Source organism: Lepidochelys kempii, chromosome 2 (assembly GCF_965140285.1).
Source record: "Lepidochelys kempii isolate rLepKem1 chromosome 2, rLepKem1.hap1, whole genome shotgun sequence".
Classification (NCBI taxonomy): Eukaryota; Metazoa; Chordata; order Testudines; family Cheloniidae; genus Lepidochelys; species Lepidochelys kempii.
Genome location: NC_136381.1, coordinates 168,939,879 through 168,954,253, shown reverse-complemented (window position 1 = coordinate 168,954,253; position 14,375 = coordinate 168,939,879). Strand labels below are relative to the sequence as shown.

The following is a 14,375-nucleotide window of genomic DNA, read 5'->3' as shown; positions in this document are numbered from 1 at the left end:
GGGAATGAGTGGATATAATACCAGAACAAGTGTTAAGAGGAAATTAATAGTGATTTATGACTGTGTGCCCTTTCACTCTCCCTCGCTGTTTCCTTCATGCTTTAGCACCTGCTTCTAAGCCAAGCTGACCTGTATAGTGTTGTCAGTTGAAAAATGTACACTCTCCTCTCTTTGAGTCTGATCCTCATGACCAGATGCCTGGTGAGAGAGAGAGTGTGTGTGCGCACAGTAGCAGCCTACAAAGGTGGCTGGTGCCCTGAGGCACTCGTAATTTCCCAAGAAGCCACTAAGAGCAGCTTTGGGAGAATGCTCTGACAGGCAGGGATTGCTGGAGCACAGCAGCAGTCTGGCCACATTCCCTCTTCTCCAGCCGTATTCCCTTCATTGGATGTACAACACTTGGAATTTCCCCAGGCAGCATTCGCTCTAGCTTTCCTGCACTGCTTCTAGTAATTACTGATGCTGGATGTGATCGGATGGAATTGTTGGTGAAATTGAAAGGCCAGTAAGATGGGGGGCCATTGTCTGTGAATGACTTGAGCTAAGATTTAATGCAGGAACGTGAGGAGATGGAAACAGAAATGCCTGTGGTGGGGTATTGCATTAGTTTCACTTGGTTCTTTTTTTGATCTGTCAGTCTTTTTTATGTAATTACCAAATTCACACAGTTTAAAAAGAACATGAATAGAACTCCCTCCCCAGTCCTAACCACCAAACTAAACAAGAAATAGCACCACAAGGAAATCGGCTATTTTTAATTATTTTGGTAGCTGTTTTCTATTTGGGAAGTGTCATAAACGTTTCCCAGTTCTGGATATTTCTGAACTGCAGCTTCAGCTAATGCTTATTGAAAATGGAACATCAGTGACCAAATCCTGGCTCTTTAGCTACCACATTTATGTGAGTATTTAGAGGCAAAAACAATATTGAAATTTCACCAAGTCATGGAAAGGCTTCTGTTCCTCTAATTTGCTGTGCACTGAAAGATACTCTTTAAGGACTCTACATGCACGCAGTAGTTTTTGTTACATCAGGAAACTTTCCGACATCTTGTTTTCCTCGTAAGTTTAAAGGTTTGTTTATTGAGAATAAATGTGCCAAGTATAAAGAAATGGGGGGGAAAGTGTCTGCATTTGATTTGTGCATGAATAGTCCCTGGGATGTTATCTGGACTATCCCAGTGCATGCAGGAAACCTTCTCTTTTCCCTTTCCTCCCTCCCTCCCCCACCACCACCCACAAGGCAGTTCAGTGGCTTAAAGACACAATCTTGCCTGCAGTGGGGATGGTTGAAATGAACACACATCCTGTATCTCCAAATTTTTTCATCTTTTTCTTAGGAAGATCTACAAACCTCTGTTTCTAAACAACCATATAGCTATGGTTTAACTCATGAAGAACCAGAAGAAGGTCAAAGTGCTACTTTTAATGGTCAATACCTATACAGTACACAATTTACAGGATATGTCATGAAAAAAGAAGCTGAATCCTTCCTGCACAGTCAGATGTTGCTTATCCCTCTCTGTCCTGGGCAGCTATATACATGTTAAGTTAATAGTATGGATATTTGATAATCTATTTGAAGTCATTGTAACACTGGGATTGAGTTTGACCTGTCATCTTTTATATCAAAGGTCCATTGTTTAGGCCGAGAAATTTAAGACAAGATTTTCAAAAGTACCTGATGATTTTGGGTATCTCTATTATGGAGTAACTGACTTAAGTCACCTTAAGGGGCTTTATTTTCAGAAAGTGCCCCATATACCCACCCACCCTCTGAAAATAAAGCCCCTTTAAGGTGTCTCAAGTTGGGCACCCAAAAACAATAGGCACATTTGGAAATCTTGATCTTAAAATTTGTTGTTTTTTTAAAAGACAAGATTAAACTTAATGTGAACAGAAGTATTTTTCATGTATTTTTTTTTTTTAAAAAGAGCATTGAAAATAAATTTTTAAGTGTTGGAAACCCAAAACCAAAAGCACTATGTAGCACATGAGAGCCAAAGAGAAAACTGACCTCTAGAGTTTCACTATTCAAGTTGGGCAAAATGTCTTAAAAGATGGAAAGTAAATAATATTTTAAAATGTTATTCAGATTTAATAATACAAGGAGTTATTGATAACACAGAGCAGTCATTTGTTTTTAAGTAAATAGGGCCAAATTAATCCCTCCTGAAATTTCATGGTCTTCAATAGCATCTTCTCAGAGATGTATTTGTCCCATAATTTTTATTACTATACTATTTCTTTAATGCAGCTGAAAGTAAATGTGTATTTCAAGTGGTCCCTGTGCATTTACTGTGATAGGTCTTATTGAATTTCCTACTGAAACATATTTATTGTGTCCAAAGCACACAATCAGTCCACGAAATAATTGCATTTTTTATTTTAGTATTCCTCCTCAGATGTGAAGGCTGTAGGCACATAATAAGGTTTTACTACCATGTTCTAACTGTAATTAACTACTCTAATAAAAATGCTCCAGAAAGAGAAATAATACAAATTTAGCAGTAATTACAAGCAAACATGACACAGTAATAGCGATGTACTACTTAAAAACAGTTTTACCTTTTCATTTTGTATGCATCTCATTAGCACTGGCATAATTCAGTGACACAGTCATCCAAACTATATAAACGATTATTGAATACAGGTAATGCCTCCCAGTTAGTTATTTGAAACCTAATACTAACCCAAGCCAAGGAACAATATCACAAGCAGTCACTCTGGAAGGTGTGGAAATGAAACACCAGTACAATGGAATACTATAATATTTCTGACCTCTGTCAATGGGAGTTAAATGGGCAGTAAAGGACACAATCAGAATAAATATCATATTAAAAAAAAACCTAATGTCCTTACCTATATTATAAATAATGACACTATAAAATGTTAGGAAAATCTGGCCACCTATCCCATTTTTGAATGATATCTGTATGTCATAGCCATCAGTTTTCAACAATATGGTACTGGACTCCCATGTGGTAAGGAATAAGATTGTGTATAATGTACTCTTAAAAGCACATACTTATCTAGAATGTTTAAATAGAAAAAGAAAGGAGGCCATAGTGCTCACATTTAGATGTCACCATTAGAAACTAAATGTCACTACCATGCCACACAAATAGGCATTATACATCTGTACCATTTTCTTAGTTATGTTGCATAGCTGCCTTCTTCCTCCCACCTTATTTATTTTGCCCCAACAGCCTTCAGGGGTCCTGTATGACATGCAGCCCCTGCCGCTGAAGAGGGCTAGACACAGATCCCTCAGGAGGATGTCAAACCACTTTCAAGTATTAGCCAGAGACCAGCATGAGAGAACTTGACAGTTTCTTTGGCTCTCACTTCACTGCTACTTAAGCTTAATTCTCAGCACATATTTGTGTTTGAGTGCTTTGCCGAATAGTCATGAACTTAAGCCTGTGCTTAAGGCAAAGCCTGTGTTTAAGTGGTTTGCTGAATTGGGGTCCTATTGATAAGGATTAGATAGGATGGGCACAAGTTGTCCCATTGAAACCAGTGGATAAAGTAATTAACATTTGACACTCCTAATATGACTGATTTAATTTCTCTCCCATGCATTCCAGTGTATAGAGAGATTTTCTATTACAGCAACTCCCATTCATATTTGAACTAGAAGTCATTTTTTATCTAAAATCTTGGATTAGAAGTTCATAAGGCCAGAGGGTACCTACCTCTCCAAAGAGGGGAAACAACAGTATTTCTTTGCAACCAGAACTGGGTCTGTTTTCATGGTTATGATATTCAGCTTGATAAATAATTAAAAATGTAATTCAAATAGCTTTACTTCGAAAGCAGAATAAATTTGCATCAATATAATGGCTGAGATGGCTGTTGTAACACTGTATATCAGTATAATTACTTTAATTATAACTAAACTATAGTTATATTAATTATATTTTAACCTTGTCTTTTTATAATGTTAATTGAGTATTAGTATGCACTGAATCAAATGTGTAGTTATAAGCACAATGGAGTTCCTAACTACTTTTGTGATTTGTAAATTTGTATGTCATTTTGACTAATTAATGGAATTTATCTCTCTGTTGAAGCCAATGCAAGTACTGGATTATATCACTGCCTTTACTTTATGCTTGTACTGCCTGAAAGAAGCTGCAAAAATCAAACTGAATATAAATTGGTGTCAACAATAAAACAAATCTTCCAGCACAGCAAGCGGCAGATTTTCAGAGGAGCTGAGCTTTTAGGCCAATGGGAGCTATGGGTACTAAACACCTCTAAAAATGAGCCCTTAAATGTCCACATTCAAATTTTGTTAACATCACAACATATAAAGGGCCAAATCCTGGTGCCTCGCTCACCACTAGTCTCCCTGAAGTCAGTTGGTCGATTTGTGTAAGATGAGCACGTTTTCACCCTATTGTGTTTTTCTGCCATTCTCCTATGGTCTTTTTTTGATTCAGTGCCCCAGAGTGTCCCCTCACTCATTTCTGGGCAGGCGGGAGTATGAAGGTTTTCTGGCCCACGCTAGGGACGCTGAGTTAAAAGACCATAGGGAGACTGGTGAAAAAATAACTGTGGGCCAAAACTTTATCCCCACTGACTTTAGTGAGGCTGCCCTTTCTGTCATAGAAACCACAACACTTTGCAAAACCAAGAACAACAATCCATTTATATAAAGCTCTCCCCACTCCCTGAACTTTCTGAAAGCACTTTACAATGCAGAAGTAGTAGTAGTATCCCCAGTTTACAGGTGAGGTGACCAAGACACCGAGACTTTATAAAAAAAAAAAAAAATAGATCAAGTGGCTGGAATAGGACCCAGGGCTCCCATTTCCCTGCTCTAGCTGCTAGACTGCACTGCCTCTGATGTGGGAGCTAGGTAGTTCTTTACCTTTTGAAAAAGGGCAATAATAATATGTAAGGCTGTAGCTATATTGTCTCCTAATAATGCATACATATCTAGGTTACACTTTACACAGTCTTAACTACTCAATAGAGCTGGTCGGCAATTTTTTGACTAAAAAATTTCCGTCAAAAATACCAATTAATTGAAGCTGAATTTTTTTGTGGGAAAGGGTCAGTTTAAACAAATTTCCCTTTTTAGAAACAGTTGGGTTTTTTTTTGGGTGGGGGAAAGTTTCAAAATTGTCCATATCTCTCATTTTGACACTTTATAAAACCAAAAATTCTGTTTTAAGCTATTTCTTTTAGAAACTTAATTTCTAGTTTAAAAGAATTAAATCATTAAAAGCTCAACATTGAGACAATTAGAAATTATTTAAATGAAACACTTCAATTGACCTGAACCAAGAAAATAAGAATTCATTTGTCTGAATATACTTAGTAACAGAGCTGTGTTGGGAATCGATTTTCCATCCTGGGAAATTTTTGAAATTTTGACTTTTTACCCCAATGTGGTATGAGGAAAAACTGTAGAAATCTCAATTTTTTTCCCAGAATGGGAAAACCATTCCCTACACGGCTCTGTTACTAAATATATTCAGAGAAATGAATTATTATTTTCTTTGGTTATTTAGGGCTAGATTGCACCTTTGCTCAATTCCGTATTGCTGCATTTGGAGCCTTGGGAGGGAAACGTGGCTTTGAGTCCAGCCTCGCTCTATCTATAGCAATTGGATACATCAATAGGCACAGTGTTTCTCAGCATAATACCAAAACAATAAAGGCAGTACTACAGCAGCCTACACTTACATAGCAACTTCCATCTAAATTGCTTTAAAAACATCAATGAGCTATAGTGGTTACCTTTCAAACTTGTCAATAGCTTTAGGCAGGGAGCTCAAATGTGGTTGAAGGCATCTGTGTGGCCACACTAGATGGGCCACAATATGGCCTTTATCTAGCAGACCCAAAGATCCTGCCATCTACATACGCAATATGCAAATAGAGTATGGGAGGGATGGGATATTATGCAAAATAGTGCAAATGAGCTGTGTAGTTCAGCATGTTAGGTCTACGATTTTTTGGGTTAGTCACTAAAATATATATTGTATTTATTTTTTTTCTGCAACATCTAGAGGAAGCGTTTTTAGGGAGGGAGTTGAGAAATAAAAGGTTAAGGGATGGTAGACCACATCAAAGGGGGCATTCCAGGCATGAGGAAGAAGGCATATAAACTTAGGATCATGAAAAGAGATAAGTGAAGCACTCTTCTGGCTATCCATGGGGAAAGAGTCTGGGCCTGGTCTTCAGCTGGTGCAAAATGCCCTGCTCTGTTGAATCCAGTAGAATGACACTAATTTACATCAACTGAGAATCTGGCCTTCTGTAGTTAGAAGTTAATTTCATTTACAGATATTTCTTACCAGGCTCTGAAGTCTCTAATATCCTTTGTCTATCTCAGACAGCATGTACCCTGAGCTGCCTCTTTGAACCACAACCCTTTTAGTGGCTGAACTGCTGGCATTTGCTTTCTGATTCTTAACCCTTTTGTCTTTCCTTTGAAGTCCGAGGAACAATTGCAATATGTTCTCTCTCTTTCCTTGGTGTAATCATTCAATGCTTGCACGTCAAACAGGACTTTGAGGATCTTCCCAGAAATCTGCTTCATATTGGCTAACCATTGTACCAGTGCAAATCTCTCTTTGTGTAAGCTAGTTTTTACAACCATAAAAGGTTTTTTCTCTGTCTCTTCTGATCAGTTCATTTAATTGTTTCCCACCTATATGTCTTTTCTTAGCCTTGGTCTACACTGCGGGGGGGAGGGGGAGAATCGATCTAAGTTACACAACTTCACAGCTATGTGAATAACATAGCTGAAGTCAACGTACTTAGATCAATTTACCATGGTGTCTTCACCGTGGTGAGTCAACTGCTGCCGCTCCCCCGTTGTCTCTACCTGCGCCTCTTGTGGTGCTGGAGTACAGGAGTCCATGGGAGAGCGCTTGGGGGTCAATTTATCGCGTGTAGACTAGACGCGATAAATCAATCCCTGCTGGATCGATTGCTGCCTGCCGATTCGGAAGGTAGTGAAGACATACCCTTAAACTTTGCCCAATGTTCCTAGTTTGGCAGCTCAGAGAATGGTATAATTCCCTCCTGCCTGCAGACGAAAATGGGAAAAGACCACTGTTCCTGTGTTATATGTAATGTTTTAGGGAGTTTCCCCCACGACTTTTTCAATCATGATTAGTATAGTGTAACAGTTCTTCACAGAGAAGAGTTCTTAGTTTTCCTATAACTTGCCAGAGCAGGCAGTTGTTCTGTTGCAATAAAGATTACATCTTCTAGATGTCAGTGAAGAAAAAACCACCAGCCTTTGTCAATGGTATCTCCTGCTTTGGCTAAAATGCCAAGGAAACTGGATTTTTTGCTTGCATTGAATATTGGATACTCAGATTCCACGGAAACCAATGGTTTCCTCAGTGCTCTCTCCAATTCCTGCCAAAGAAATTTTGAGCCTCGCAGCCAATCAATTAATAAATTCTTCTTTAGGTGTAGCAAGTACTGCAGGGCTTCATTTAGCAGAGTTTCTGAATCTCTCTGTAGAATACCCTTATTGTCTTTCCCTTTGGGATGGAGGCCCTTCTAATCCAAGGTTCAGTATACCGTGAGCACCCAGGCCAGCTGGGTGTGGAAGCCTGGCTCCTGAATGAACATGTATGAAAGAGGAAGAGGTTTCTGAGAGTGGGTGACTTCTGTGCTGCTGCATTCAGATAAGAATTCTGCTTCTTTTCCATATCAAAGTCCAGACATCTTCACAGTTTGGTTAAAGGATAGAAAACTAAGTCCATTTAGATATGACATCATGTTGCTAAACAAAATGGAGAAAACAGCAGAGTGCCACCAGCATAAAGCTAGAGTCAGACAATGGGGCATTAGACCCCTTTGTCAATAAACTTCTTTTACATCTGTTCTGTATTCTCTAAGTCACTGAATCAATGTGTGACCTTGTTGTTTTTCGTGCCTCAGTTTCCCTATCTGTAGAATGAGGATAAAAATGCCTTTTTTGTAAAGCACTTCGCAATCTGCGAACGAAAAGGCTATACAAGAGCTAAGTCTTATTCTATTATTATTACAACATTCAACCTTAAGTCTTACTAATTCTGCCTTAGATAAGGTTACCTCAATGTTTGGAGCATTACCTAAATTTTCCTTGTACTTATTATAGAGAGTGCCTAGATAATTTACTTTACTTCAGTATATGCAGTATTCTAAGGTACTGTATTACCTAAAGCTATTGACAAGTTTGAAAGGTAACCTGATGTTTTTAAAGCAATTAAGATGCAAGTTGCTATGTAAGTGTAGGCTGCTGTATTACTGCCTTTATTGTTTTGGTATTATGCTGAGAAACACTGTGTTTATTGATGTACCCAATTGCTATAGACAGAGTGAGGCTGGACTCGGTCATCATAAAATCTTGCTTCATATATAAAATCAACTGCATTTTCTCTTCCTGCTCTTTTTCTCATTAACATGGACGGCTTAATAACATCATGCATATTATATGTGTATGTGCTGAGGGAGGAGGAGAATATAATTAATACAACTAATAGCTTTAAAGTATAAATTAAGGATAATTATGGTTTGAATGCAAAACCCTATACAGTACATTATATAATGAGGAGGATTTTTTTTTAACAGGTGGAATGAGAATTTCTCCTGTACACATGAAAGTAAAATGGAAAGATGACATTTCCTTGGAGGTCAATTTATTTTAAAGAGGTGGGAAGTGGCGGTTTCCTTCCTCGGGTCAGCAGAACATTTGAAAACTAATCTGTCTTTTTGATTAACCTTTTTTTTCAGAATGCAACAAAAGCATAGGGCAAAGCTAAAAAGCACTCATCCCGTAGTCACATCCCGTAGTCATTTTGATTTGGAGATCCCAGTCAGTGAGATTGCTTATACTGCACTGGGGGAAGAACAAGCATCACACTATACCCAACATAAAGTCTCAAACACCCACCACCTCAAATGGCTTTTTGTCCTCTGTAAACCATATATGACATTTTTCTATCTTGTAAAGAGCTAAAGGCCTCTAAAAGTAGAAACAAACAAAGGCCCTGATCTTGCTATTGGATCTGCTAGCAAGGACCTTTGTACCTGTGATGGATTGGATCACAGAAACCCCCTTGGGGCTGCCAACTGATGTCCCAAGACTGCTTCCACCCCTGCTTTCCCTGCCAGCTTGGGACTCCAGAACCCTGCCTGGTTGTGCCAGACATGCTTGCCAGCTACAAACACAGACCCAGGTCTGAACTATGTCCCACAAACTGCAGGCTAAACTGAAAACAGCTTAAGAAGTGTTCCTGTCTCGAACACTCAGATGCCCAGCTCCCATGGGGTCCAAACTCCAAATAAATCTGTTATACCCTATATAAAGCTTATATAGGATAAACTCATTGTTCTCCCTCTATAACAATGATAGAAAGATATGCACAGCTGTTTGCCCCCGCCCCCTGGTATTAATACACACTCTGGGTTAATTAATAAGTAAAAAGTGATTTTATTAAATACAGAAACTAGGATTTAAGTGGTTCCAAGTAATAACAGACCGAACAAAGCAAATTACCAAACAAAATAAAATAAAATAAAACAAGTCTATGCCTAATACAGTAAGAAAACTGAATACAGATAAAATCTCACCCCCATGATTATTGTCCTTTGTTCCTGTTTCTTTCAGGTATCCTTTGGCAATGGAGAGGCTATCTCTTGAGCCAGCTGAAAGCAAAATAGAGAGGTTTCCCAGGGGTTTAAATAGACTTTCTCTTGTGGTTGGACACCCCTCCCTCCCCCTGTGTAGAATCCCAGCTCCAAGATGGAGTTTTGAAGTCACATGGGCAAGTCACATGTTCATGCATGACTCAGAACTTACAGGTAGCAGCTATTGTTCGCATGCTATCTTGAACGTTCTCAGATAGACTTCTTATGTGGATTGGAGCCTTCCAAGATCCATTGTCCATTAAGTGTTTCTTGATTGGGCATTTAACTTGCAAATTCCTTTCTAAAGAAGATGCCCAAATGCCTTACTAAGGCTACTTAAAATCAAACAAGTACACTGACAATATTCATAACTTCGAATACAAAAATGATACATGCATACAAATAGGATGAATATATTCAGTAGTTCATAACCTTTTCAGAGATATGTTACATGGCATATGTAGCCTAAAACATATTCCAGTTATGTCATATTTACTTTCATAAGCATATTTCCATAAAACATTATGGGGGGTAACGTCACAGTACCCATTAGAACTCCACATGAGTACAGGGTCTGCACTAGTTGATGTAATTGCAGGATCAGGGCAAAAGTGTGCAAGGCTACATGGCAAAATGTTTCAAACTCTTTTGCAATGTGTTCCTCCTTTATGGAAGTTATACTTCACCATCGGGACCCCCTGTATTTCTAGGTCTTTTAGTGTCTTACTTCCAGTTCAACATATATTGTCTTGGATTATTGGTGAAGCCAGGGACTCTAAATGGGTTCTATTGCCCTAAGCAAAATAGAAAACTAGCTAAAGTGTATCCCTATTGAGGCACAGTCACACAAACTGAGACTTAATGAATGTTTTGGCTGTTTGTTATTTTGCTTCCATAGGTGATCTTTTCCACCCAGATGGTAGAACCATTCTGGACGGGAATTGCCCATTCAGTTACTAGACTCACTAAACTAAATTCCCCCCTAATGAAAGTTTCCAGAAGTTAGCAAAATTACCCCAGCATTTAATTTGGTCTCCTCTATGTGTGCCTTGCATATTGCCTCAAGTCAAGACTTTAGTGCTCCACAAGGAAGGTTTGTATCGAACTGCTCTGTTTGCCTTAATTTGAGGTTGCTCTGTGTATCTCTTACAATGTCTTTGGTGCCCAGGAAGGAATTGACTATAAATAGAATTTCTGCATGTCAGAGTTCATTATGGAAGGAATTCACTGCCTCTGCCAATTTATGCTAATATAGTCCACATTAGTAAATCCATGCCCTAAGATGCAGATGGCTTTAAAAAACCATTTAATTTGATTTAGATATGCTTGAAATAGTGCTGGGAGAAATTCTGTAATGTTTATATTTATTTTTAAAGAGCAACCCTTGAACTGACCATGGGCAAATGGTGGAGTTTAATCCTGACTTTCATTTTATGTCATGTCACATTTTAGAGTTTACCAGAGCTCCTGACATTCACTTTTTGGTTCCATGCACACTTACATAGGTATTAAAATTTCATATATTTTATTTTTATTAAGAGCAAGAAGTCCATTCCAATGAGTCCCCAGCAAGGTGCATCATATGATGATAAATTAACTTTTGAGAGCATTTAAAATACTTTGATACTATGGTTCAGAATGTAAAATATACAGTTTGTACTACTTTCTCTCCAGACAAGAGAGCCTTGTAAAGGATTAACAGATACATATTTATGCTTTCTCCAATTTTGGCATTTGTAGCCCATCTACATAGAACATTTGCTTTTCCATTTCTAAATGATTAGCTCTGTATTCAACCTTATTAATCAGATTCAGAGCAACACATAAGCACTATAGCAAAATAAAAATAATATCATATTGTAAGTCAAAGCCTTTTTTTATTATTACCTTTTTTCCCCCAGAGCTCATCAGACTTTACAAAAAAGCATCTTGATTTTTGACAGGTCTATAGTTGCGCTGTTTGTCTGAATCATTTTCTGTAAATTTAAATCAGCACCACCAAATGTTGGATTAGGTATTGGAATAAATAAGGGTACATTTAGCATCATTATGGGTAATGAGACACCGTTGCAATCAAGCCTGCTTCTTAGCAATGAATGCAATTTCTAGTAATGTTGTACAGCTACAAAACTGAGGCCAAAGACTCTGAGATGCAGGTGATAATTTATAAGTGACAAGTGTGTTTTTTATCTGGATATCATCATTTAAACTATTAGGCATTTAATATTTCTCTTTTGTTTTTTTGCGTTTGCTGAAGAGTTTTTGAATATGTGGAATTACACACACACCCCTCTCTATCTGTAAATTACTGAGGGATCTGCTTATCAGTCAGTATAGGCACGCTCTGCAGTGCTTGAGAGAATGCCCATAACTAACCTTACCCCGATGAAACTGGCTGTTCTTGAAGTGTTCTACATCTTCAGGTCTGGTCATTCTTCTGTATTAAAGAAGAGTGTCATGAGGGTGCTTTAGTAAGATGGAGGGGGAAGGTACACCTGTGAAGTCAATTACTACATACCACATCTCCCCCTGCTTTTCCCAAGGCCTGCACAGGAGGCTTGCTTCCTACCTCCTGTGGAGAAGCAGCAGAGCATGGGTGTCTCCAAGTGACAGTGCTAGGCCAGGTGAATACTTTATACCATGGAGCCCAGAAGTAGCTCTGTCTCCAATTAGAGCTGCTGGCTGGGGAGCTAAAGCAGCTGCAGAATGGGGAAGCTCACTGGAACCAGAAGACCCTTTTCTGGCAGGACTGTGGGATTAGAGAGGGGAAAGAAATGGAAAGGGAAAGAGCACAGAGAGCTGCTGGGCTAATCTCAGGGAAGGTAATGAGAAGAGAGAGATGGGAGCTGAGCCTATTCTACTCCCATCCCTCTTCTTCGAATTCTAAGGTGAATATACTTATTCTTGAGGACTCTTTGGATTAAGGCTGTAAAACAGTAACACTAGTACTAAGTATACTGTACTAAGGAAAATCACGCTCAAGTATTTAAATCTTTTGCTTTTCTTTTAAATAGGTCTGAAATGGATATATTGTCTGCTAGCTCTGAAGGGATTTTGATTGGCTACTGCCCACAGCAAGATGCCCTGGATGACCTTCTAACTGGTTGGGAGCATCTTTATTATTACTGCAGCCTGCGTGGGGTTCCAAAACAATGTATCCATAAGGTAATTATCCATGAGTAGCTTTGCAAGGAATAGATGGAGCAAGTTTGGGCTATAGAGTTCACATGAGTTTCATTTTCTTGCACTAGAAAATGCACCTTTTAAGTCCGACATTTGTCTTTAACAGTTTTGGTCATTAGGAATCTTCTCTGCCCACCCCAAAATGTATTGATTACTTTGAAGTTTTAAATGTAGCATGATTTTCCTCTCATCCCAGTGTACATCAAGAGTAACTTCCCTGAAGTTATTGGAATTACACCAGTGTGAAAGCAATGCCTGGCCCACAGATCATAAAAGAATTAAAATTAAAAGTCTGCGTATGTAGCATCTTCACTTTTCACTTCACTATTCTGGCTTCTTAGCAAAATAACTTCAAAACTAGCTCTTCACCACTAATTTGCAGGTCCCGCCCAGCATAGGAGGCCTGTGGGGGAATGGAGTGTGGTCAGAATTGCTGCACTGCTTATGGTTATGCTCAAATAAATTTGTTAGTCTCTAAGGTGCCACAAGTACTCCTTTTCTTCTTTCAACTCCAAGGAAGGCCTTTGGGGAGACATTGCAACTGTGCACAAGATAGAGCAGCTCTGGAGCTAGTCTAACCTGACCCAAGGACACAGCAAACCCCTCACGTAGCTCCAGTATTGAAGTTGGGCGGTAAAGTTAGCAACAGCCACATTTTCCCCTTCACTTGGGCCCTGTGTGTAGCAGAGCTTGGCTGGACCTGAGAATGCAGCTTGCTGTCTTAACAAGGCCCCCCCTTGTAAACAGTGCCAAGCACCATTTACGATAGCTACTTAGAATTCAGCATCCAATCTTTTCCTTAGCTGTTCAGTGTTGTCAACCCACCTCATTAGTTTTGGATTAAGGACGGCCAGAGTACTGCAAACATGAAGATTTGTTCCCCTTGGTCTAAGGGAAATATATTAAGAGATAATTATTATTGCATTAAGCCTCTTGGTGAAAATTACCTGTCATCTCTATCCAGTGACAATTCCCCTCTTATGATCAGCTTTTAGCACAACTGTACTAACCATCTATTATCGTGGAATTTAATAGAGACACGGATGAGAACAGTTTCTGGCATGTCTCTTAGAGCTATACATTCATTTAAGAGAATGCTGTTTAAATATTCATAAGTCTCACATAAGTCATCAACTATGTTTTGGTCATAAATGTAACTTAAAGCAGAAATCAAAGCTTGATTATTTAATTAGGCAGCAAAGTCTTAAAATGCTGTGAAACATGGTTCTTAACCTTCTCTGTTTTGTCCAACAGAACAGATGACAATACATCCTTGCAATGTACTTGTCCACATGGTAGAACGTATATAATAAACTGAGGCACTAATGTTGACACAGTAGATATGGCGTGGAATTTTCAAAAGTACCTAAGTGACTGAAGAGCACAAGTCCCATTGAAAGTCAGTAGAAATTGTCCTAATTCACTTATATACCTTTTAAAATCATACCTGTGAGCTCCTCAGTATTACAGCCAGGGTGTTTTAAGCAGAAGTGCCCCGATGTGGAATATGTACACGATATGCCCACAACATTGCTCTAAGGA

General features: G+C 38.8%; 1 protein-coding gene across 1 annotated transcript in view; it reads left to right on the top strand.

The window, feature by feature from the left end:
- ABCA13 (ATP binding cassette subfamily A member 13) overlaps positions 1 to 14,375 on the top strand; it is a 227,009-nt gene that overhangs the window by 175,038 nt on the left and 37,596 nt on the right. Inside the window, exon 40 of the mRNA XM_073329650.2 lies at positions 12,665 to 12,815. Within this exon, the coding sequence (XP_073185751.2) occupies positions 12,665 to 12,815 (151 nt within the window). The remainder of the gene's footprint in view (positions 1 to 12,664; positions 12,816 to 14,375) is intronic.